Source organism: Rhipicephalus sanguineus, unplaced genomic scaffold (assembly GCF_013339695.2).
Source record: "Rhipicephalus sanguineus isolate Rsan-2018 unplaced genomic scaffold, BIME_Rsan_1.4 Seq574, whole genome shotgun sequence".
In the NCBI taxonomy this organism is placed as follows: Eukaryota; Metazoa; Arthropoda; class Arachnida; order Ixodida; family Ixodidae; genus Rhipicephalus; species Rhipicephalus sanguineus.
The window spans coordinates 34509-60001 of NW_023615539.1; the positions used below are offsets into that span (position 1 = coordinate 34509).

Here is a 25493-nt window from a genome sequence, read left to right on the forward strand (position 1 = left end):
AGCTCCGCCAAGATGTGACGGCGCCACCATCGAAAATCCCTAGAGATTCTCTCCCTAGGTACCTAGCCGTCGAACACAAAAGGATTTTGTACGCTTTCTAGACGCTCGCCAAGATGACGAGACCTTCAACAGTAGGCGGAACCGTCAATGTTGCCAACGAGTGCCGTTCGTTCTGCGCATGCTCGTGTAATCTCGGGACGTCTGGGGACTGGGTATGTTTTCGCCTAGGTACGTCTGAGGATGACGATGTTTGGTCCGTTCGTCCCTAGTGCCTCGGACCACGCCGCCACTCGTATGGCTTCAAACGGTTTCGTGAGGTGAAGTTTATAGTGTACACTTTATCGCGCTGATAATAGACGAAAGCTACGTAGAAGGATAGTAAAGTTGCTTCTCTCTCTCTCTCTCTCTCTCTCTCTCTACGTAGAAGGAACGACACGGGACAGCACAAGCGCGGTTCCTTCTATGTAGCTTTCGTCTATTGTCAGCGCGATTGTCAGGCCCTTTGGCTCTTCTAGAGGTGAAGTTTGTTTGCAGGCGGTCGCTGCTTGCCATCTGCTTGCACAGCGCGATTTAGTAGCGCGGTCGAGGTGAGTGCCGTGCTATTTCTCATTACTTTGTGTGCAGTGTTGGCATATTGTTACGTGGAAATTAACAATATGAAAGCGGTGTTGCCGCAAAGGGACCACTTAACGTTTGAAACTCGCAACGCGGTGTCCGACTTGGGCGCGGTGCCAATTCAGTGGAGTCAGTCAAATTTCATGGCCATGGACCACGCCGAAACATTTACAGTAGCACTTATTGTGACCGCGTTGTACGCATAAATCCGTAGTGATTTTGATGACGCTAGGCGAACGCGTCCAACTTGGAGTTGCAACTGGTACGTGCACTGCATAGAAATTTATGCAAGATGTCTGTGCTCAGTAAAGCATTGGAGGCGCATCCACCGTTCCAAGCACTTGCTAGTAAGCTTCTACGTTGCGGTGCTTAGTATGATTGTTAATGTCATTATGGTGGTGGAACATAGTTGCTACACGCTTTCAAGAGGAGTGTTTGTTGAAAAGCTTGAAGTGCCTTTTTTTTTTTTTTTCGAACTCGGCGGTCGCATTTTGATAGAGATGAACTGGTAGGGGCTCGTATACTTAATTTTAGGCGCACGTTAAAGAACCCCAGCTCGTCCAAATATCCGGCGCCTTTCACTACGGCGTGCTTCATAACCATATCGTGCGTTTGTTGTGTAAAACCCCAGACATTATTTTTATTATGAAGTCACTCTTGATTCACTATCACTAGCACCATTGCAAATCACGGAATTGTCAGGTGCAGCACATTCGTCGTCCGTTTAGTAGAAATGTTGACAAATCCATTTAGTAGAAACGTTATGAACATTGTTATGAGCAGCTTACGTTGAGGACGGAGAGGAAATGCTGTTGCCTGGATCGCCATTTTTGTTTTGGCTTTCTTCACTGTCCTCGTGTAAACATTCTAAATCAACCTACTTTCTGAAGTGTTGTAGTTCGGGCGAGTTGGTTATCCATGAACTCAGCTTCTCGTGCGGTACACACGAGAAGTAGACACGACACACAAAGAAGAGACAGGTGGGCGCCTACCTGTGTCTTCTTTGTGTGTTGTGTCTACTTCTCGTATGTACCGCGCTAATACAAGCTAACTACTTTCTGACATCTCCCTGCAACAGCTTTGGTGGTGGACCTCGGCACATCCAAAGCACATCATAAAACTTCACGGCTGACATATTATGGGCCATTTTATCATGTCAGCTAAAAGGCCCACTGGACCTTTTACAGCTCAACCACACCAGATTGTCCTGACTGAACTCTGAGATCCTGGCACTTCCTGCAGTACCGATAATATGCATGTGAAAGATTGGCTGGCTGAGTACAACTGAGCCAGCAAGACTGACAGGTGTCACCAAACTAGTATAATGGCTAACATGATGTACTGCCTGAATGGAATGGCCTGGGTGTGGTTCTAAACACATGAGGAGGAATTTGCCATTTGGGGCTGCATATAAGCTTTATATTGGTGAATGGACAACGAAATGTCCGAAGCCTAGAAAGTGAACCACATGCTGAAAGGCATCGTCTATGACTTTAATTTACTCATGCACAAGGACTGTTTGACCATTGACGACATAAAAAGAGAGTGTCGATGCTTTAAAGAAGTGAAGAGCCTCCATGTCAAACAGTTTGTCCAGATTCGTGAGACCACTGTGTCATTCAAATGAACGGTGACAAAACGTTGGCCAAGGGCATAACTGAACCATCAGTGAGTTCTTGGGCCACCTGTGTGGTTCTTGTATGAAAAAAGGGACAACACCTGGTGGTTCTAAAGTGCCAGCATTTGAATGAATGATGGACTCCCCAATTCGTGGTTTCATGTGGTCCACTTGCCTTTGCTGCCTTGACGCTGTTCTTCACCTATGTTCACAAGTCATCTAGTCCACTACATCCACTCTACAGATTTCTCACAACGCTGGTATTCAGCAGAACTGTTTAAAATGTCATTTTGGCCACAGAGAGATGGCCGTCTTGTTGTCGTATGCTGTTGGTAAGTGAGGCAAGGTTTGTGAAATCATAGTAGCTGCATCGTTTACATATCGAATTACTATTTTAATACAAAGAAGAATGACATGCAAGTGACCACCTTATATGTACTGTAAGGATTACACAAGGCATACGTTATTCAATGAATCAAGTTTGACTAGATTAGACACGTAATCCAGTCAACCCAAATACATAGGGTTGTAGGCTAGTCAAGCTGTCCGGGGACAGCTTTTTTTTCTACAATCCCCCCATCTGTATATTACAAAGATGGCAAATAAACATTATCATTATTATTATTATTATTATTTGTGATGGTTCGCATTTGGCTGGCAGTGTGGTGTCGATGGGTCGTTGGGCTGTGCCTCGCACTGACGGTATGAACTTGACATGGACTGACGGGAGGGTAGTAGTGGCACAAACAAGTTCCAGACAGCCAAGAGAAGGCTCAGGTCTGGAGTACGTCCCAGATTTATGTGCAGCGAACTGGAGCTCGCTACATTAGTGCCAAGCAAAAGGGAGCCAGGCGAGTGGTTTAACTAGGCAGCAAGTGGCTTCAGGACCAGGACCCGACAAGCTTTTGCGACCTGCAACTGCTTCCTTCAGTTCCTTTCTCATAGCTTGCACTTTCTTTTTATCCTCTCTTCTCTTCACGTCAGTTTACTATTGGTCAAATTCATGATTTCATCATTTCCGCTGTTTTGTCATCTCCGTCAATGCATCGCACAACACCACAAACACCGCATACCACATGACAAATTCCCCCTTTTGAGAGTTTAAACAATAGACTGTCCGAAGTGTGTGGAACAAAAAACTTACGAGAAACACATGTATGCAAATTGTTGTAGGAAGATATAAAGTCTGACCATTGAAGTCTAAGCAGTCTGACAGCTATATTGTTTGTTATGGGCAGTGCCTACATCTGCAGCCTACTCATACAATCTGCACCAGTGTTTCTTGAGCCTACAATATTGTCGCAGTTTATAAAGCACAGGAGCTTTATTGCGAAAAGCAGAAGTATGGTATGTCATACTCGAAGGGAACGTCTTCTTCCTCACTCTTTCATGCTGTGCCTCTCGAGTGGATCGGTTGTCTTCACTGACGTCGTTGCCAGCAGTGCTGGGCAGTATCGAAGATACATGTATCTTCGATACTGCTATCTACTATCTTGGATCTATACTACTATCTTAGATACTCTTTGGGTATCTTGTATCTGTATCGTGATACGTCTCGCAAAACAAGTATCTGTATCTGTATTTCCAATACATTGAAGAATGTATCGTGTATCTTAAGATACAAGATACTGTGATCGCACCACCACCGTGCGAAGCGATAAACGTTGGCCGATATCCGCTTCTCAAGCTGATACTGCTGCCACTAAGTCACCAGAATAAAACTAAAGGCAGTGACATTATATTATCTTTCCGCAAGAGTTTTCCAGCAAGGATAGGCAATAAGCTCTGAGCGTCCCTATATATTGGTTGAGCAGAGCTATGAGGTGGCGCTCGCGTCGTCTCGACAGACAAGAGCACGAACGTCTGCGCCCAGCTGAATTTTTGTTTAATCGTTTATTTTTTTAGTTTTGTCAGTGCCATGACGCTTGGCACTTAGCCACTCTCCACTGCTGCACACTACAATGCGTGCGGGGTCTTTTGCACACTAGTTGATGCCGCTGTAAAGTCCTTATTGAAGTTCCTTTTGTGTGGTGCTTCGTTACGAAGCCTGAAGAATGCAACAATGGCGGGTTGCTTTGCCTCTTGTGGCTTTCACACATCGGCGATTTGAAGGATCTCGTGAATGTAAGTTTGCATTACATGCAATGAATTGGACTTATATGCAAATAAGATTCTAACAGCTATAGCACCAACGGTACCGCTGCTGGATTTAACAGAACAAGCATTCACCTAACAGGCGCTGTATTGGCGTACGTCTGTCTTTCTTTTATCCAAAGAGTTTTTAAAATCATAATTTGTCAGCAGAAGTTCTTTCTTAGCTGTCCTTCTTTTCCATCTCGTACATTATCTATGTCTCTATATTGTTTTCTTTTCTGCCGGTCTGTTTACTGCAATATGCCTTTAACGTGCTGCCAAGGTAAGCTCTCTGCTTTATTCCTAGTTTTAACTGTCTGCATCATTTCTGCTGCTGTTCTTCTTCAAGTGGAATATAAGTTTACATACTTATATTGTACTTGAATTTACTGCTATGTAAAGGTGATATTGAGAACAAATATATAATAATCTGGGCACACCTGGAGTATACAGTAACGATAATTCTGCTTACTGCAAAGAAAATAGCAAATTGAGTTTGCATTATAATAACGTAAATTATTAGGTGCCATCTTAAATACTTTCGCAAAGATATTCGAGAAACGCTGTTATACCAAATGGTCCGTTTTTGTCATGAGCGTCCCAACGAGCCGTTTTACTCTATTTTACATAGGCACTGAATTCAATTGTAGCTATTAAGGGTTACCCGCTGCGGTGGTCCAGTGCTTATGGCGCTTGACTGCTGGCCCGAAGGTCGCGGTAGCTGGATTTCAATGGAGGGAAAATAGTAGAGGCCCTTGTGCTTATATGTAGGTTTTAGAACCCCAGGTGGTCAAAATTTCTGGAACCCTCCATACAGCGTCTTTCATAATCATAGCGTGGTTTCTTGACGTAAAACGCAACGATTATTATTTGCTCTTGGGCGTGCTTCCTGTATCGTGTTTCCATTTTTATTTGCTGTGTTTGATACGGAGCCACTTTTCTATTTTACTTATATATGTTTGTTTTCGTTGTTTAGGCTTCCCAAAATTCTTTTACTGTTGCTAATCACCAGGTAATCGGATCTATAAGTGGCAATAATGTGAATAGCGGCGGCGTCCTGCAGCGCTTTGTGCAAATCTACAATACGTCTGAATAGTTTCTGGGCTGCACATGTTCTTGGTGACGTACACCTGTCCGGTGATCCGTAATTGCGAAACCGTAATATGTTTACCGGCAAGGTAGAACTGCACAGCGGTATTTGTACCATCGTGCGGAGGCTTCTTATTGAAGTTCATATGGTTGGTTGACAACCCGCTTGGTGTTCAGCAAGCAGAGCAGCGACTAGCCCCTATCAATACAAAAGCTATAAGCAAGAACCGCTATTAGCGAAATGTATAAAGAGCTGTCATGTTAAGCAGCTAAAACAATGCCAATGAGTTGTTTCGGAATGAAACAGATATAATACGTTGAACAAGAAGTGCAAAACTTTTGAGATACTAACAGAGTTTTCATTCAAAGAAACACAATTGGTCGCAGTTAATAAATTTTAAAGCGAAAATTTATGTGCATAGGCGTTTAATGCTGCATTATATGGATATATATTAACAAATTTGAGAATGTATCGAAGTATCTTAAGATACAATTGGAATGTATCATATCAGATACAATCAGTGTTGCAGTATCTTGTATCTGTATCTCAAATACTTCTTGCCTCGTATCGCGACACAATTTCAAAGTATCTTTGCCCAGCCGTGGTTGCCAGCGCATAGCTATACACAAATAGGGACACTGCAATGTGTTCCACATGAAAAGGTGTACTGCTCCTTTGCCCTCATTTACTTTAACGGGGACAAGTTAAAGGTCATCGAAAAAAATTGATTTTCTGAAAATAGTATTTTTGTAACATACAGGCATTGCTGCAAGTGCTTACCAAGTTTCTTACACCTTGGATTGATATGTGCCCCTACCCCCCTCCCAACAGCAATTTACGTCAAGACAAGCTATATTTCGACTGAAAGAAAGCCAAAAAATGGGACCTTTCATGCCATGCTGCTGCTGAAGATGTATGCTGCAGCAGTAGGCATGCAGATTGTTTTCCTTGTGGCTACTAAACATCTAACAAAAACATTTCCATATCTTGTCTTAGGTGTGGTCCAAAACGAGCTTTATCTGCTTTCTTGCATTTCCTAAAATGAAAGAAAGCCTTTACTGACCTTGCTTGTTTGGGGCAAAATTTCCCAAGCTCTAGGACAGCTACAGCTGTAGTGTTTTCTGCTATATGAAACGAAGTGCATAAATCTTGAAGTGCTACAAGTAGATTCCTTCTTTTCTTCCTTCAAAATGTTTCTTTACCTGCTTTTATTTTGGATCCTTAGTAACTGTGCCGTAATTGCTGCACTTCTCTTGGGGTCCTGGCCAAACATTTTCGCAGCTCATTGCAGTACTGCTTCATCACTCGCACTAGCTCGTTTTGATGATTGTGCCCCAAATGAAGTCTGTACTGATGCCAGTGTTCCTAGCATAGATGTCAGTTCTCGCTTAATGTCAACATGGTCACGATCATGTTCTTGCCAGCTGCCTTCTATTCGCAGCTGGGTGGAATTCTTCCATCTCAGAGAGCGAGCGCCTGTCTCATGTTTGGAGTGTAGCGAAATTTAGTCCTTATCTGTGCAGCAGACCGTTCAACATGGCCTCTCCTGGCAATAAAACAGGAATTAGGCGACTTAACATGGATCCATGATATACGAGAAGCACGAACTGTAGACAAATACACAGTGCAGAAAAACACAACATAAACATCTCTGCCTCTCTTCAAACATCCTCCTGGTCACCTTGGGCATGGGGCTTTATGACTTCATGAGTACTCATACACAGTCTGCAAGTCTGGCCGCTTGCGTCGATATTCCGACTGCCTTTTCTGGTACACCGTAGACCTACCAGAAACGGCACGGAGTGATACTAGTTTATACGTGCTTGCCATATCTGAACTCGTCGACATTGCTGCTGAACAGTGCCATGATCTGACCCTATGCAAGATTATCGACCGCTTCAACTCACCAACTTGCGATTTCCCCCTAAGCTTTTCTCCTCATAAAGGGAGTAAATGTTCCACAGGCAGTTCGAGGGGACATTTCACCAGCAATTTGTCCTTATTGGCTATATTCCTACATTATTATGGCTTTGAAAGAGCCATAAAACCCGTATGTCAGCAACAGCAACAGGTATGCCAGCCACCAACAAAATTTTTCACAGCTCCTTTGGAGCTATAACAATAACAGCAAAATAATATAGCCAGTAAGGACAAACTGGTGGTAAGTTTCGAACTTGTCTTCATCACTTATAGCAACAAGCTAATAAGTTTGACGAGCATTTTAACAGAGGTACTAAATATCTTATCCAATTTGCAACTCCAGAACATCATAACATCAGGTGTACAATGTTTGAGTATTCCTGGATATTTACTGTTCCACATAATTACTTTGTAAGGAAGCAAAGATGTTGACAAGTGTCATGGTGATTGGCATCCACTTGCACAGGGGAGGTCATTCTTTCATACAGGCTCGTTGGTGTGGCATCTCTGAATAATACTGTGGTGTATATAAGATGGGGCACAACCAAGGTGCACACGAGACTGCATTTTGCTGCTGTCTGCATATTCCTATATGCCTCGCAGTATTATCGAAAGGAGACCATCGTTTCTGCACATTCACGACGAGAAAGCAGTGTTAGAGCAAAAATTTGAGGCGTGATGTCCTTTTGTTTTTTGTTTATAAATGTTCATTTCTATTTTTCTGTTTTGATTGTTTAGGATTGTTTTCTTTAAACAGCATAGCAGCTTTTCTGGAGGTTCCGCGGTCTCCTTAAAGGGGCCCTGCAACACTTCTTAAAGTAATTGTTGAATTGACTTCCTTAATGGCGGTAATGTCTCATGAATCAGCTTCCACAAAATTTTAGAATCTATCACGTACGAGTGCAGTTACAGGGATTTGTCACGTGCTTTCTCTCTCCTTTTGTACCAGCAAGTGTGCTGAAAGCTTTGCAAAGGGGGATGATAAGGGGGCAAGAAGCTACGTCAGTTTTTCAGTGTGCGTGACCTTGAGTACTTTTCTTTCTTTGAACACTTGCCTTACTTTCATTATAATCACGAGCGTGCAGCGTGACCACGTTGCGGCGGCCACGATAACTATGCAGCTCACAATGCTTAAATCAGCCAATGGCCGTGGACTTTATGTTTATGACATGATCATCTTGGATTATGGCATCATTTGTCGAGGAAAGAGTAAGCGATTTCTAGCTGCCCTTGAAAATTAATTGTAAACTCCGGGCCACATGCTGTGCTATATTGTTTGACTCACATGTTCTCGGGTGCCTCGAATATCGATCGGCAGCATTTTCTAACCGTGCTCAAAAGTGTTGCAGGGCCCCTTTACAACTGTTTACTTGATTGGCTAACCACATTCAGGCAAACACTTAAAAATACCTTAAGTGTTTTTGCCAGGAGAGTGAATTTGCATACTCATGATGTAAGCTTTTGCAGTTTACAGACTTGATGACTTTATTAACTTGCAATATTCCAGTGTCTTCAAAGGAGCGTGAAATTTCATCAGAGGCATTTCTGTGCAATATCCCTGTATCTGGAACAATCAACGCGCGGTGTCCGGAGGAATGATTTGCACCTGTTATGCATGTTTAGGAAAATATGTTGCCGACATCTGTAGAGGCCAAGGCAGCTACTGTCTGAAAGGGAAAAAAAAAAACAGGAAGTCAGTACTATGGTAAGCAAAAAAATAACATATACAATAGCCTTAATGAATTATTCAGAACTGTTAATAATTAACAAGGAAGCACACAGAAAACAGGACCAGCTGTAACTTAATCCTAAGTGCAAAATAACAAGCATCTGGAGCTGCTGAAACATCACTTTGGAGCAGCATAACAATCTTCTGAAGCAGTTACTCGGCACACATTTTGTAATGGAAATATTTGTCTCTAAGCTGCAGAAGTTGTACCGCATGTTTAACAAAATCGATTTATGCACAAATACATGCACATTTGCTTAGAACACCCCCTTACCTCTTTCCTAGTGCATGGTAGCAAACCGGATATTTATCTTCTGGTTAACCTTCCTGCGTTTACTTAGCCTTTATCTCCCTATAGAATAATAGCCCAGAAGATGAAATGAAGTTGCTGCTCTTCGTTTTTCTATGGAAAGTGCTGAGTTTCCTTACGGCACTTTAGTTACAGTACAGTAAGCACAAGCTGTGTAAATCTTCCATGCATTGTGTTTACAATCCAGAACCTAGGCTTTCACTGCATGGTTAAGTGCCTGCTGTTGTGCTTAATAAAGAGGCTGTTGTGGTTCATGCGTGATTAATAAAATACAGGGTGTAATAATTGGTCCCTTGTGTACGAAATCAAGTGCTCCATGAAATTTGCAGTAACGGGAGGCTTTGTGTTTAACTTCGACAAGTTCTCAAACACGACCTGTTGCTGCAGTCAAGAAACAGAACTGAGGTACTTGGCTGCTGGTACACCACGCTTTCTTTGCCAAATCCCACAGTCCACTGCAGTGCATGGAATAGTTGATAAAGTCTCGTAATCGTACAGTGAGACATGACTTAAGGGGGGACGTGGCAATGAAAACTATCTTGGTTATTTATGGAGATAAAGTGATGAAATTTGGCATGCAGATGTGATATGTTGTGCTGATATCATAACTGAAGTCGGTTTTGAGCTATCTGTTGTAGTTGTTGAGTTACAACACTTGATACTCTCTCATTGTCATCCCAAAATTAATTAATGAATTAGACATAAATTCGTCACAATTTTTGCATAAGCATATTCACAAGGGCTCGTTCTGTGCCGTAAAGCTATTGGTTTATTTTTTAGTACTCAAATAAGCACACAAAAAAATTTTTGACATTTCTTGTACTCATTGTCTTACTAAAAACTTTTACAAAAAGCCAGTTATAAAAATCTGTATGGCGTGCAGACAAATATGGACAGCTTTACCGCACTCACCAATGTCTCAGGATCTAGGTGCAGAAAACAGAATGGTTATATCTTTATTTGTTGAGAAATGGCACAGGGATGACTGATAGCAACTGTTCAAAAAATGAAAGCTGAGAAAATGGAGCTCCAAGAAAATGGAGCTAAAAGCTAAAAAAAATGGAACTCAGAAGGAAGCTGGTTTTATTTTTCATTGGAGAAATGCAGCTTTGTGGCTATCTTGAGCTCTATCTGTCCTCTTTATGATGACGCCAATAGGATGGCATTGTGTCAAGGGAAAACAGCAGATTTTCATTTTCTAAAGCCCAATTTTCTCATAGTTTTTGATAACAGCACACTAGTAAAATGTTTTTTTTTTTCAACTCCTACTGCTTATTTTGGTCTAATATTTCACCATGACGTAAAACATGGTCTGAGGATTGCAGAAAAAAAATAAATTGAAAAACTGAACATTTTAACGAAATTTACCATTCCCATTGACACGTCCCCCCTTAAGAACGTAAGGATGTTGCATGAACATTTACTTACTCCCGTGCTTTATATTCTGATAAACACACATTTCTCATGAATCTTCCATGGCATGTAAGTCACCTTGGGATCATTACCTTGTTTTGCAGCACCTGCAAGAACAATACTCTTTGTCAGCATGAATGATTTCACTAATGTGAGAAGCGATTCCGGTTCAGTTGCAGGGGCTATGATAAAAGAGTGTACAAGAGTACAGTGTGACAACATGGTGTGGTGAAATCTACATGACAGTAGCACTGTGCAGCAGACACATAGACACGTGCGTGTGGCAAAAGAAGGCTATGTTGGCAGGAGGTGGCACAACCAATGACAAGGTTGTCAGGTTCTAGGCTGAAACACGAGAATGCTGGCAGCGTCTGAGTTCCCAGACGTTCTTGGAAGAACCTGGTGCACATGGGTTTCAGGCGCTCTTGCTGTTCCAGTTCCTAGGAATTCCCAAACCTCTCTGTGGAGGATGGAAATTACCGTCAAAGTTGGTGATATGCTTTCATTGTTGGCTGCAGGCCACAGGACCACTAAGGGTGCCAAGTGAAAGCCACCGTGGTAGCTGCATGGACAGATCTTCCCGATTTCACTTGGAGGCCGTCTACCTGCTATGACTAAAAGGCTGCCGACTGTGACGTTGTGTGCAGATTCATCACCCTATCCACATCAACGAAACTGACTGAACAGTGCTTTTGTTTGAACATTATATCGGAATGTTGCTGGTACACCATGCTTTCTTTGCCAAAGCCTCATTCTTTTATTAGTTTGTGTTCAAGGTGCATCCAATTCTTTTTTAAAATTTCTTCCTTGTGTAAGAACTTCTCGTTTCTCTGAAAACTGCATTCATGTTTTCCTGTTTTGAGGCTGTGCCTCAGTCAAACAAGGTAATACTGCACAAACGTATCACAAGGTGTATTGTTGAATATTACAATGCTGTCCTTTTGCATATGACTTTCTGTGCGCATTAAACTTGTTCTACACACACAGAAATTCCATATACCTGTGTTCAGTTCATATGGGCTTCACATTATAAAGGTTTAAAGCCTTACAAGTGCATGTGCACAAATGGAAAGAGCCCAGTGGGAGATGGGGAGCAACACCAGTGCTTGGTGCTAGTTCTTTACCCTGTTTGCACTATAATGTTCATTTCACATACCTTTATCTCTTGGGTTATAAGAAGTTTATGCTGAAATCTCTTGCACTCTTTTTTCTTACTTTGTGAAGCAAGCGGTGCACAAAAGTGAAGTTCCTTGGACTTCTGCTGATGCTTGCTTGTGAAATACGTACTTCAAAAAGTCAAGAGGGAGAACTCGAGAACATCACCTGATGCAAGAAAGTCCCAGCAGGGTTGGATATTTTGAAGACAGTTTTTGTGTTTCTAGCGTAGTGTTATGGAATTTGACATAGTAAAGAAATGCTACATGGAACGCTGATCCGTACCCTTCAATACCCTTGGAACTCGTGCCTCTGAAGCCTGTATGTTGTATTTTATTTTGTTATGAATAATAAAGTGAACCAATAATTGGGCTTTCACTGAAGTAATCAAAAGTTTGTGCTCTGTAAGGGGCATGGTATATAACATGCATTTGTTTTAGCAATGAAATTCACTGAAGCTATGTAATATGGTTCCCGACATTAAGTAGCAGTAAATTAGTTGGGAATAAAAAAAAAAGCCAATGTACACGAAAATTTCACGTTTTCGGCAAAGTATGCCATAACCAACTAACACAAGTGCTTTTAGGCAGTTTTGATAACATATTCTATATGACGTTCGTATGACATGTTAGTGCCAGAAACCACACTAAGCTATGGCACAATGCAAGTTAAAACTTTTAATTTGACTGTACTAAAACGGACTTGATAGGGTTGGCCACGGTGACAAAGCGATTGAGTTGCCACTGAAGACGTGGACCACACCTAGTTAAGCAACCTGCCGCTTTCATGATGCCACGATGCATACGCTTTCCCACACCTGTGGAAAAGTCTCATAACGTCTCCATCTTGGAGGCTTTTGTTCTGGAAATAGTTGTCCCGGCCCCTAATAAAACAGCAGAGGGCAGCCCAGGAAAATGTAAAAGGTGGATAGTCTTCAAAAGTGTCGCTTTAGAACAGGCCGTAGCATGCAAGTTCTTTGGAGCAATTGGGACAGTGCCTCCATCCCAGTAAATTATCACATTTTGTTATGGCACGAGCGGCGTCAGCGCCCCCTCAGAAAAGGAAAGAAAGAAGCACTAAAGACATCAAGAAAGGTCCTTGCTTCAGAAGTGCCTCTGAAACCAGGCTGCAGAGTCAGCTTTGCGGTGTGCCAGCGGCGACGTCGGAGGGAGAGGCGGTCAGGTAAAAGGAATTGCGGGAATTAGGGCGCCCCTCTCCTTTTGCGATTGCCGTGGCAGACGTGGGAAGAAAAAGGGAGAGGGGGGGGGGGGCGCCGTCAGTTTATGGTGCCCTTCTAAATTCCCCCGAAAATGAACACGCTGTGCTAACGCGCACTTGTCGGGCCGATTAATGGAACGGAAAATACGCGGGAAATGCCTTCACGAAGTTTTATTTGCCCAAGCAGCCTACGCGACATAACTCATCTGCGGTGTGGAGATCGAGGAGGGCTTCGAAGCGCTCGGCTGGAAAGCTCCGGCATTGTTCAGGATTAGAGACGTCACTTGCCGTGCTCGGAATATTACGTACAATTTCCGAAAATTCGCGCCGCTGTCTGGAGATTGCGTAATGGAAATGGCTTCGTAACCAAGTCGAATAAATGAAATGTGGATATCGATTGGTTTATCACTACTACTGTCCCTACATTTAGGCATTGATCGGATGAGGAGTCTGATGTTAAGTGCATCGATGCGCTGCAGCCACTCCGCTCGCCGGATTCATTTGCGGGCACATAATTTCGCAGCTTCACATGCGCCGGTCACCAGACTTGCATCCTACAATCCAGCAAGGGCAATTCATGGTGTAAAAAAAAGAAGAAAAAAAATCGCATCGCCTCAATTCGTGCTCAAGCAGACGACCCTCGCTCTCCGCCGCAGTTCTCAATTGTAGTAGCATATTGGTCGATTCCACAAAATATAAAAAAAAATAAGGTGTATACTTGATGTTTCCGATTTTCCTGATAATTTTGTATTTTGTGCACATATCACTGCACAGCACGAAATCGCAGTTCGTTTTCAAATGAAAATTTTTTTCAACACAGGAAAATTGGACAAGCGTCGCCGGTTTACGAGTCAATGACGACTACCATTTTACGGAAGAGTGTGTTTTCGTAAGTTCGCAACCATGCTGGCAGCTACTGAAGCTATATATTACAAATATGTTTCTTTTTAGCGGAAGTAGAAGTAAAGAGGAAAGAGCTGTTATCATTTCATGAAATTCTGAGCAAATTATGTATTTTTTAAAATTGATGAAAAACGTTGCGTTTTTGAAAATCAGTCAAGTTTGGGACGCTATGAACATCTTGTGAACATGTGTGAACATCTTGGCTTGTTCATATTTGCAGTATGAATAGGCCTTTATGTAAATAATGAGCCTCTGCTTTTGTATTTCTCTAATAATTTTCAAAGTAGTAAATTTTCATGCTCGAAACACCAAGAAGGCAAAAGTGCTCCTCGATTCAAAAATCTATAATAAAAAAAACACAATCTCAAATTTGTTCAAAGTCCCCCAAAATTTTCTCAAAGGACTGCAGAATGATATGAAAAAACATGTTGCATCATTTTTATTGGAACAAAAGCAGAAAATGTCAAACATTGTGTTTTCAGAGCGTGATGGCTACTGCGTAAAGGGCATCTCTAGTAACAAGAAAATACAATAACACGTCTTTTTTCTTCTCTGAGCTTCGCTAAACAACAGTAATGATCTATTGTCGGAAAGTGGGAACTGTTTTGTAAAGAAAAACATCGTTCCAATTAAATGCATTTGCGTGGTTTGCGACTTCACGCAGAGACATCCCTCAGTCCACAGTAGGCACTTTCAGTTGTAGCCTCCTTTTCTTTCATCTATTTCAGTTGAGTATAATTCATATCTTGCATGCTAAAGAACGCATTCCCTCCATACGTCTCTTATGATGTTGTGCTGTGCCAGAATTGAGAGATTGGTATGAAAGGCAACGTCTCTTCAGGAATGGAAATGAATTTCTGGAGAGCGGTCGCCAAGAGCTGTGGTTATTGTTGGCCAAAATGTGTACATTGTCAAACTTTATGTCATCAATGCAGAGTTTAAAGAGAATGGATTACGTGAAGATTGGTGGCAGAAGTTCTGACCACGGACAAAACACGTTTTGTTTGCATTGCATCTACTTTTCTTTGCATGTCCTTGTATCTCTTGAAGCAGTGCTGGCAGATCTGGTCTCCCCCTTGAATTGAGCGTGCATCCTGCTTCATGACCCTCCGCAAAAGAGAGACTCGATCCGATATTTTCTACATAACGAAAATTCCGCTGCAGCGGAATTTCTTTTTTTGTGCACCGTGAGGTAGTCCGTACAAAAAACTCGGTCATGGCTACAACGCCTACCCATAGCCACCTTCAGAGCGTAGGACAGTGATCGCACCAAAGTGAGGCACAACTTGGATGCCTAACTTCTATCTCAGGTGGTGTTTGGCTGACTGGCACAGCCGTGCTTGTTGCTGTCGTCTGCTCAGGCTCAGGCGGGCATCTATCGCGCCCGCCTATTTTATTACGTCTCTTGATGCATGGGAGGTTCTTTTTTTATTGCAGCTAGTTTGATTACTAGTTAATAATTGTAGTCAGACGCTCTCACATCATCGGGATCATGTCCAAAATGTCCCACTCGTGGCGCAGGTCGTGTGATACATTTAGCTTAACTTCTCGGTATGTAGGGCACTGCTGTTGATAATATTGGCGTTTTAGACGTTGTCATACATAGAGCTTTCACTCTGACATTAATTGTTATTTGCCTTTAGTGTCCCTTTAACGTACGAGGTGCAATGCTCATGAGTGGCAGCATGAAAGTTGGTAGTTGGGGACGTAGCGGCAACTGCCGACAACTTTTTTTTGCTTTGTGGTTATTCAAGAATGACCCCACATTGCCCTTGGGCGTTACAGCATGGGAGGTTACAACATAGATACAAATATTTAATTTTTACAACATACTTTTCTGCAAGCTCGTTCCATTGGGCTACACACTTCAGAAAGAAAAAGGAATTGGCAAACATGCACATCCTGGGCCGGTAATCACAGATTTCAATTGTATGATCGTAATGTTTAGAAAAATAAGAAGGTGTCACCAAGTAAGTGAATAAGTAAGTTGGAGCAGTACGAGGAGTGCCTGGCTCGCGATATGGTAAGGGACTTCATGTGACGACGAGCGCTCGCAAAACTTATTCACCTGCTTTTTAGATTAAAAAATACGTTGAAGATGTCAAAATGACGATGGTTAACCACAGTTGCACTAACTAGTGTGAAAGCAGAACATTGAGTGTAATGAACAGTTTGCGAAGAAGGCATTGCTATCGCTTCTCAGCGTTGCTAGAAGAGGGACTCTTTGTTAGTGGCTTCTCAGATTTAAAAATTCTGCTTACAATATACCCACGCACTTTTGGAATCGACCGCTGCAGGTTTAACCAATACTGAGGGGGAGCTTTTTGTTGCGCCATAAAATACTGGATCGAGAAAAATTGGTTTCCAGTACCTTTAAAGAAGGCAACAGCACTCCTCACATGTTAAAGAAATCATGGGAAAAATTTCATCCAGACCTGAGCTTCAGAGTGCCTTTTAAAAACAAGATGGCTAAATATAAGAAGCTGCCAAAAATTGCTTGCTAAGAGAAACACATTTTAAAGGTGAAATTGAAAGCTTGTCTCTGAGGTGAAGATATGCTTTCTTTTTCATTTCTTGTTGACGAGAGCTTCAGAATCATGGTTATATTGAAAATGTAGCTTTAGTGAACTGCAACGGCAAGCAGACAAAGTGCTATCCAGGGAACTCCAGACAATGCACACTTCCGATTTGCTAACAGCCAGCTTGTGTCCTTTAAACATGATTTTAGCCTATTTCCAGTTCATGAACGTAGACAAACCCAGCTGGACAATACAAGTAAAAACAAAAATATCAGGGTGTCTACCGAGTTGACATTTCTAAATTCCCTGAGTTTTCCAGGTTTTCCCCGAGTGTTTTTGCAAAATTCCCTGAGTGAAACAGAACTTTGTTTTATGTCAAGAAGGGTAGACACCATGTCGCTCGATGATGTCACTCTCTAGTACGCACGATAGAAAATAAAAACGACTTAATCCCATTTGAATAGTACATAGAACAGTTAAACCTCAATATAGCGAAGTTGGTAAAAGCGGCAACTCACTTCGTTATATCGAAACTTCGTGAAACTGAAATTTGACCTTTCATGCAAGGCATAGTTACTGAAGGATTAATCTTAAATTGAAAATGCCACAAGAATGCTCGACTAATATGGCGACGTGAAAAAACTTTTTTTTATTTTTTGCATGAAAAAAAAATCAATTTTGTTGAGTCTGCGGTGCAGCAATCACAGTTAGATGCCTTGCCAGAGTGTCACATGTAAAGACGAAACAAATGTGGGTATAATGCACTGTGGAATTGCGTTTGTTCTGCTGCTGCGGGTTGTTGTCATATCCTCGCGCGTTGCCCAGAGCAATGCCACGCCTTTGCTATCATGTTGCCCAGTCGAACCATTTGCTCTCCACGAACGCACAACATCGAAAACCATCCCACGTTAGAAAAAAAGTCACAGTTTCACCGCGAGAGCAAAATAGTAAATCCGATAGGAACAAGGTAGAATTTTATATGAATATAAGCTAGCAGCTCGCTCCTTCAGGAAACGCAGCCGCTGCACGAAGAGAGGTGTCCTATATTCAGGTACCTAATGGAGGGGGGGGGGGGAGGGTACAAAGGCTGAAGCCCCTGCTCAGGGGTGCATTTTGGTAGGTCACGCATATTTACAACAACCCAGAGGGGATTATGGCGGTGCCTAAGAAGCCTTCATTGTAAATGTGCATAAGGAAGCAGGAAAGGGTAGAGCGATGAGAGAGGTAGAGAGCAGCGACAAGATTCTCTTTACCCCTTTTGGGCAGCGACAGGCAAAGCAACCTGAAAAAGGGGGCAAACTCAACAGGCAGCCTGACAAAGGAGGTGGACGACAGGCACTGAAGGGAGGGAGCGGAGGCTGGCTTAAGGGGGGCGATCGCCGCTACCGCTCCCCCCTCCCTTTGGATCCGCCACTGCTATGGCTTCAACGGAAGTTTTGCAATTAGAGCCACAACACCTACAAAGGTATGAGCCGTCTGCTGATCCCCACTGAAGATACCGCGACACACGCGACCACACGTGCTGGTACAAAGTACGCACTTCCTGTCGGACTCACGCAGCCCCCCCCCCCCCCCACCTCCCCAACCCTCTGACTCTTATCTCCGTGTGCCCATCGCGGGAATGAGACGGTCGGCTCGATTCATCAGCGCTCGCGCGCTTTCACTCGAACATGGAGCATACGACGCGCGGGGTGATGGAATCGCAATTTGGTCTTGATAAGGAAGATCATGGCGAAGGCAAAAAATTTGCGTCGGAGTGTCTATATAATTGCTATCGCAAAAAAAAGCAATATAGCTGCGGGCTAAGATCGCATGAATGCACGGCAAAAGCCTGAATTACGGCACATCCGATTATGGTGGAAACGTTACTGTTTTCCGACATCGCGCGCCGAATCGAGCAAGTGAGACCAGCGCCTGTGTCGCGAATTTCGGTCGCCGCTATGGCTTGGCTCTGAAAAGTTTTGTAATTCGGCTTTGTAGCAAACATCCACGTGGTATGGCTGGTAATTGCGAGCTGTAGCCCCAAAAAAATATCGGTCGACTGCCTAAAACTTGTTTTAGCTGCCAATGCCCTCATCGGAAAAAAAAGAAAGAAAAAAGCTTTCACTTGCTGTGAATGGTACCGTTTATTACGCTAGCTCTCGCCTGGAAATTTATTCTATTCTTCAGGGAGTCCTAAATAGCATCTTTGAAGCTTGGGATCACAGCGAGTGAGCTCTCCAATAACAGCCATGAAGCGTTGTCTTTTTTCTCGCCGATCGGGATGGCTTGCCAGATACCAACCTTGTCGAAGACATCCGCTTCCTGAACGATCGCGATCGCTTGCAAGATAACTAGGGATGGGCGAATATTCGGGCGTTTCGAATATTCGAACGAATATTAAAGTATTCGAATTCGCTTTGATACGAATTTAGATTATTCGAAATGAACGAATATATGTATACATTTGACCGCACACAACCCCCTGTAAAGGTGGTTTCACTGCAGCGTCTGGTTGCCGTGCCGTGAAACAACCCATCCAGGGGAAATCTGCACTGCCGCGAAGCCACACTTCAAGGTTAAATGTACATATTTTTTGAAGTTTAAAAACGTGTTATATGGGCTTATATGCACTAAGTATAGTAATTTTTAAATAGTAACATATTGCACCACTTATCACTTGCAACCTACTGCTATTCAGATGTTGATACTATTCAAGGTTTCTTCCACTTCATTTCAAAACAAAAAAGTGACATTCACTCATACGCAGTTCCAATTCTTAAAAATATTGTGCGAGGGTCATGACGAAAATGCTCATTTTCCTTAATAATACGTGGTGAGTACTATTCGAACTATTCGATTCGAAATTATTCGACCAGATCACTATTCGCTTCGAACCTGAAATTCACTATTCGCCCATCCCTAAAGATAACTCAAGCTCATTACACCTACTGCTACCGCTTCTACAACTAATCATGCTTGTTACTTGACACGCGGCGATAACAAAAACACCATATCGGGGGCTAACGCACAGCACGCGCGAGAAAGAATACAGAACTACACCGCGTAGTCACACCGCGTTTCCATGACAACAATGCGCAATACGATGTGTCGTGGTTCATGTGTTCCCGCATGCCACGCATTAGCCGGATTCTCTCCCACTTCACCACTCCGAAGGCGATGACAGCATCGAGGTGCGCCACTTCCCCGCTGTTGTAGCGGCCGTTTAATTTGAAAAATGCGTTCACAAATTATCGAGCCAGCGCTACTGCGACTTTCTTTCCTTTTGAATAAAGTTACTGTGGATTTTCCCTGATGGGAGCACAATTTCCCTGAGTTTTCCCTGAGAATTTCCAGACTACCCAAAATCCCTGAGAATTCCCGGTTTTCCCGGTTTTCCCGGTCGGTAGACACCCTGAATATATAATTAAAGAAAAATGTTGCATTTTTTTTTTTTAGTAGCATCTGCCCTGATATGAACTTGTCAAATGTACAGTTTTCAACTATGAGGCATAAAACCAAACATAGTAAGGAGTGTAAAATATGTGTGCATATTTATTGAAATTATGACAATGAATAGCAAGGTGCACAATCAACAGAAGGGTTGTGTCACGAAGTATATTGTGGATGTCCTGTAAATTTTTGTCATCAGATGTACAATGCTAATTTGCTTTAGCCACTGCAACCTCACGAGGTGCTTTTTGTTTTGTTGGATTGTTTAGTAGGGTTAAGAGCACATGAGAGAGATTACAAGAGAACTTGCAATATATGTCTTTAGCAAACCTTTGTGCTGTCATGTTTGTACTGCCATGTGTTTTGTTGGCTGGTTTTGTGCAACTGTCTGTATAGCAGATGTATATTTTATCTCTGCTTTGTTACACAGGCTTGCACCGTGGTTCACAGTGCATTAATTCAACATGGAAAAAAAGGTGCAGGTGCATCTAATTATATAACATGATTTGAATCAGACATGAAGATACCTGCACTATAGACGATATAGTAAGCATGTAACAATGGTGATAAACCTGCTCCAATACACTGATTGTGAGCGCCAAGGGTTTGTAGCTACCCCAAATTTAGAGAGAGAAGGCAGCCATTCAAGTATCCAGGGCTTCTGCAAGGATTTGTTAACTTATTTTTTGGCGCACTCATAATCTTCACTGTCTTAGTACAGAAGTATTGAGACATTTCAGCCTGCTTTGCAACAGCACACCCTAAGCCAGCAGCCATTTGAGTGCAATATGCAGCGCAGGTGATCTGTGCCCTCAACATGCAGAGCTAGTGCAACCGCCACAGCAGGGCTAGCTAGAAGAGGAGCAGTGTTCTTAACCTGCTTCCCAGTTACCACCCTCTGCATTAAGATTCTGTGTAAGCAGCTGACATTAATGCAAATTTTTATTTGCATAACTGTTTCACATCTTTATTCTAAACTTCAAGGGGCTTTTACAAATTTTAATATGATGCAATTACGGACACCAAATAGTTTTCAAATTACCTTCAAGTTTGAACTAGATGGGAGCTAGATTTGCCAGTATTCCAATGTGTCTTGTAAACACCAGAAAGCAGAATATGAAAGTCACCTATGCCCTCAGAAGTGCGTACAAGTTCAGAACTTAGTGTAAATGGAGGAGCTAGAGCAGATTTCATGTACCTTGTTTCAATCACCCACACCATGATTAGTCCTCTGCTCCAAAATAAAAGTTTGCACCCTGAAAAAAAAAAATCACCTGCACCAAATTGTTCCATTCACAAAACCAAGGTCTTGTTCCAAAAGCTTGTCACGCTCTCTCACCTATCATGAGCAAAACAACAAACAAAATCCACTTTGTATTCATGTTCAAGGGCATTTGCAGGGTGCATTCTTTTCATGTGATTGCGCTAGTGTTTTAAATATTTCTTGCATTTTGTGTATGTTTGGATGTCTAGTTCGAATGTTTTTATGTCTATTTATAAAGATTGATATGCAGTTTGTGTCGTTGCGTTGTAGCTTATTTGTAGTTGTGCAATAAATTTTAAAGCTTTGCAATGCTTCTATGCAGTGCTTACACATCCTCGAACTTTGCTTAAAGGAAAGCTGAAGCACTTGGAAAAAAAATTACTTTGGGGTGTACAATCACAGTTTGGTCCCTGCTGAATTGGGAAACCGATGTAAGAGTTCTCAAAAGTGAATACGAAAAGCATTTTTTTGGCAAAAAAAAATAGCGGCTGCAGCCGCACTGCTTCTCGTGACGCTGAGCGAACACGGTGATGTCGTGTCATCTGCAACAGCAGCACTGTTGATGCGTGGTCTGCACTATTTTACCTGCGGCAATGATGCGCAGTCACGGATGCCACGATGAAGATACAAGAGACGCTTGTTCACGTTGCACCTCTTTTACAGATGATATTTATAGATGTCTCCTTGTGCCTATTTCTGCTGCATAATCCTGTAGCACTCACATTTGCAGCATTAATCACATACTCACACACTCCACTCATCACAAGCACGTAAGTTCACTTTCAAATAAATTAATTGCAATGCTTTATTTCTTGGTACCTACCGAAGATGCCTTTCAGGTGCAGCAGAAGTCTAAGCAATTTAAATAGCTCAAGAGTGGACATAAATATGAACACCTAAAAAGACAAAGCCTGGGCCAAATGGAAAAACAAGCTGGTTCATGCACGTGCTTCCACTTTAAGTGGCATGCTAAGTAGAGTTTTGTTCACACAAAAGAATAAGTAAGTTCTACAAGGCTGAAAAGAAACGTATTGAGCAACTTATGAGGACAAGTAGCAAACAGTAAATTGAGAAGAACAAGGGCACGTGACTGCCCCATGTTATAGTGCCTGTTTTTGTCCTTTATCATTTATGTAATGCTTCAGCCATACTGCTGATCATCTAGCGTACCTAAGAATTCATCTAAAAGCAAAAATAGCCCATTTACATTCAAGAATAGTCACTAAATAGGACAGCTAGCACAATCGAGTTATGCAAGTTAGCTATGTCGTAGTTAAATAGAGGTAATTTACTGTTTGTGTCATTAGACTCATTACCTAAACTACAGAATGACAGAAGTAATGAACTTCATCAAAAGAAAGCACAACACTTGCCAGACATTGTGTGAGCGGCATGAATATCTGCGATTCTGAAGATTTATGGAATAAATGCGGCAATATAGAAGGGAATAACTTGGATGTGCCATAAACAGTACTTTAACCAATCAGTGACAATGCGAGTAGCCAAAGCACTATATCACGCTGTTGTCATCATATCGTTGCACTTGCCACTACACAGAATACAACGCCTGATTTTAAACAAACAATTCGCGTACTGCTGGTCTACAAGAAGTTTGTGACGTTTGAACAAGAACGAAAATGCCGTAAATAAAAATGGACAGACAACGCCAGCGCTACAGGTGCCGGTCAAAAACCACGTCTGCACGGTAACGTAACCATCGTGACGAAAGGCGTCCTTGATAAAAAAATAGCATGCGTACATTATCGTAAAGCAAACGGAAGAAAACTGGTATCCGTGCACGAGGGCTCCGAAAAGTGGACGTTATTTAGGCAGGACGGGCGCTCACTTTCAACTTTTTATTATTCTTATTTTGCAGAGAGGAAGCATGTGCCGTAATCATTTGTACTGTTCGACAATGATTGCACACGTGAAATCGCACATGCAAGGGAATAAACAGTGCAATGTGAGCACCTGTGTAGTCTATATCCTCTCCTCTCGGAAATCGCATTTTCTTCGGCTAAATATTTTTACTGAGCAAGCACAAATAACTTTAGCAAGTTCTACTTGCCGACGATTGCACTGGCGGTGCGGTAATACGCAGAAAGTTCACAATCTTAAGGATTACGACTCACCTTTGCCGTGACACAGTAGCCGTGACAACACCCGACTTCTGCGAGTTTAACGGTTTAACCGGTTAAACTTCAATGTGAACGCTTACAAGCAAGGAATGCTCACGTGCAATGACGAACATGCAGAGAGAGAAGATTTTTCTTCTACAAAAATAGGAGAAAAACAAATATTTCTGCATACGAATCTAAGAAATTTAGCAATTTAAAAAAAAAGTGAGAGAAAACAACTCAGTTACCACGACAAAACCATAATGCAAAATGTTTCGGTTTCAGTTCCTTGCTGCGCGAAGCGCCATCTGCTTCCTGTAGAAACATGCGGTGGCGGCTTCCGTTTCTAATTTCGAATACATAGCTTGCACTGACGTCAGTGATGGGAATGCTGGGATATGTGTCCGCCATGCATATGAACCATATGAACCGCTCATCCCACGGTCGTTGCAAGCAATCCGTGTAGTTGGTGTTGTCACCATGGTCATGTGCGCGATATTTGGTTGTTCCAACCGCAGTGACAACCGCGGGAGAAAACGATCAACTAACGGCCACTTCTTTTCGATACCGAAGACCGTGGAGAACCAGTGCGAGCGCTCGAAAGCGTTGAGCACGAAGCGGCGCAGTTTATGGCTGGCGCGCATTAAACGTGCTGACTTAGACATCGAGAACCCCAACCTGCGAGTCTGCGGCGTGCACTTCATTACAGGTAAAGAATTGCTTTCGACTTACACAGCGCGATAAAGGCGGTATGTAACGAAAAATGTTAGTTTTGTAACTTTTTTCATTTTGCATTCGTAGGAAAGCCAGCTAAACTGTTCGACGAGACGGACCCTGACTGGGCTCCGTCGCTTCTCCTCGGCTACAGTGCCAAGAACACGGACCCCTCACGACACAGACGCCTCGAAAAACGACGCGCCGTAAAGCGGCAGGCGGACGCCAAAAAGCGGGAAGCCGAAGCACAGAAACGGCGTGCCGAGGCCGACGCGGCAGCGTTAGGGATCCAGCAGTGTGCCGATCGGCCACTCTCGCCGCACCCGACTGGAGAAACCGACGCTGACGAAAGTGATACAGGTAAGTTAACACTTTTGCTTCGCCTAGTGAAGTTCGAGGCCGTTTCCGGCCTGTAGGCGAATGCCTTGCAAGCGCTTTGTGAAGCATTTCTGTGGAGAGCCAAAATTATCGCGTCACTTTCAAATCTCGACCTGGAGGTCGCGGGATCGAATCCCGGCCGCGGCGGCTGCATTTTCGATGGAGGCGAAAATGTTGAAGCCCGTGTACTTAGATTTAGGTGCACGTTAAAGAACCCCAGGTGGTCGAAATTTCCGGAGCCGTCCACCACGGCATCTCTCATAATCATATCGTGGTTTTGGGTCGTTAAACCCCAGATGTTATTATTACTTTAAAATCTCCGGCATTTTTTCATTACAGGTGTTACAGTGCAGACAGAGATGACCATGGAGGACATTCAGCTACTGGAGAAACAGTGCATTTCACTGAATGAACACCTCTATGCCGCCCGTGTCGAGAAAGAGGAGCTTGAGATGTCGGAAAAGTCACTAAGGAGTTGTGACAGAAAAGTCATGTTCTACACAGGGATGGCAAACTTCACTGTTCTCTCAGCTGTCTTTAAAGTTGTGGAGAGTGATGTATCCCACAACATCAACAACAGCCTGTCAAAATTCCAGGAATTCATCCTCTTCATGATGAAAATCAAGGTGAACCTTCACAACACCGACCTTGCATTTCGCTTCAACATTTCTGAAGCAACAGTATCGAGGATTTTTGACAAATGGCTGCACGGTGCATATTGTCGGCTTAAATCGCAGATAGCTTGGCCAGGGCGTGAGGCACTGCAGCGTACTATGCCACAAGCTTTTTTTGATTCATTTGGGTCTAAAGTTTCCGTCATTATTGATTGCTTCGAAATTAAAATTGAAAGGCCGTCATCTCTACTTTCTAGATGTGAAACGTGGTCTACGTATAAAGGAAGCAACACTGCAAAGTTTCTCATTGCAATTGCGCCACAGGGTGTAGTAACATACATTTCAGAAGGT

The 25493-nt window shown here is 42.8% G+C and overlaps 1 protein-coding gene and 2 long non-coding RNA genes across 4 annotated transcripts; 2 read left to right on the forward strand and 1 right to left on the reverse strand.

Moving 5' to 3' along the window:
- The first annotated feature begins 313 nt into the window (after positions 1-313).
- LOC119377829 (uncharacterized) lies at positions 314-21628 on the forward strand. The gene is made up of 3 exons (XR_005180875.2): positions 314-587; positions 11347-14090; positions 20486-21628. It is a non-coding gene; the product is annotated as an uncharacterized LOC119377829 (long non-coding RNA).
- On the reverse strand, positions 6988-23638 carry LOC119377828 (uncharacterized). 2 transcript variants are annotated; one of them, XR_005180871.2, is made up of 5 exons: positions 21905-21919; positions 21254-21311; positions 10844-10935; positions 8823-9043; positions 6988-7002 (listed from the first exon to the last, which is right to left on the reverse strand). It is a non-coding gene; the product is annotated as an uncharacterized LOC119377828 (long non-coding RNA). The 2 variants fall into 2 exon arrangements; XR_005180870.2 differs by lacking the exons at positions 6988-7002; positions 21254-21311; positions 21905-21919 and adding an exon at positions 23452-23638 and having other exon boundaries at positions 8831-9043.
- A 171-nt stretch (positions 23639-23809) lies between these two features.
- LOC119377831 (uncharacterized) lies at positions 23810-25487 on the forward strand (the record flags this gene model as incomplete). Its single annotated transcript, XM_037647132.2, has 3 exons — positions 23810-24145; positions 24238-24510; positions 24868-25487. Coding segments are annotated over exons 1-3 (1122 nt in total), but the record flags the coding sequence as incomplete, so codon positions are not given.
- Between the last annotated feature and the right edge of the window lie 6 nt (positions 25488-25493).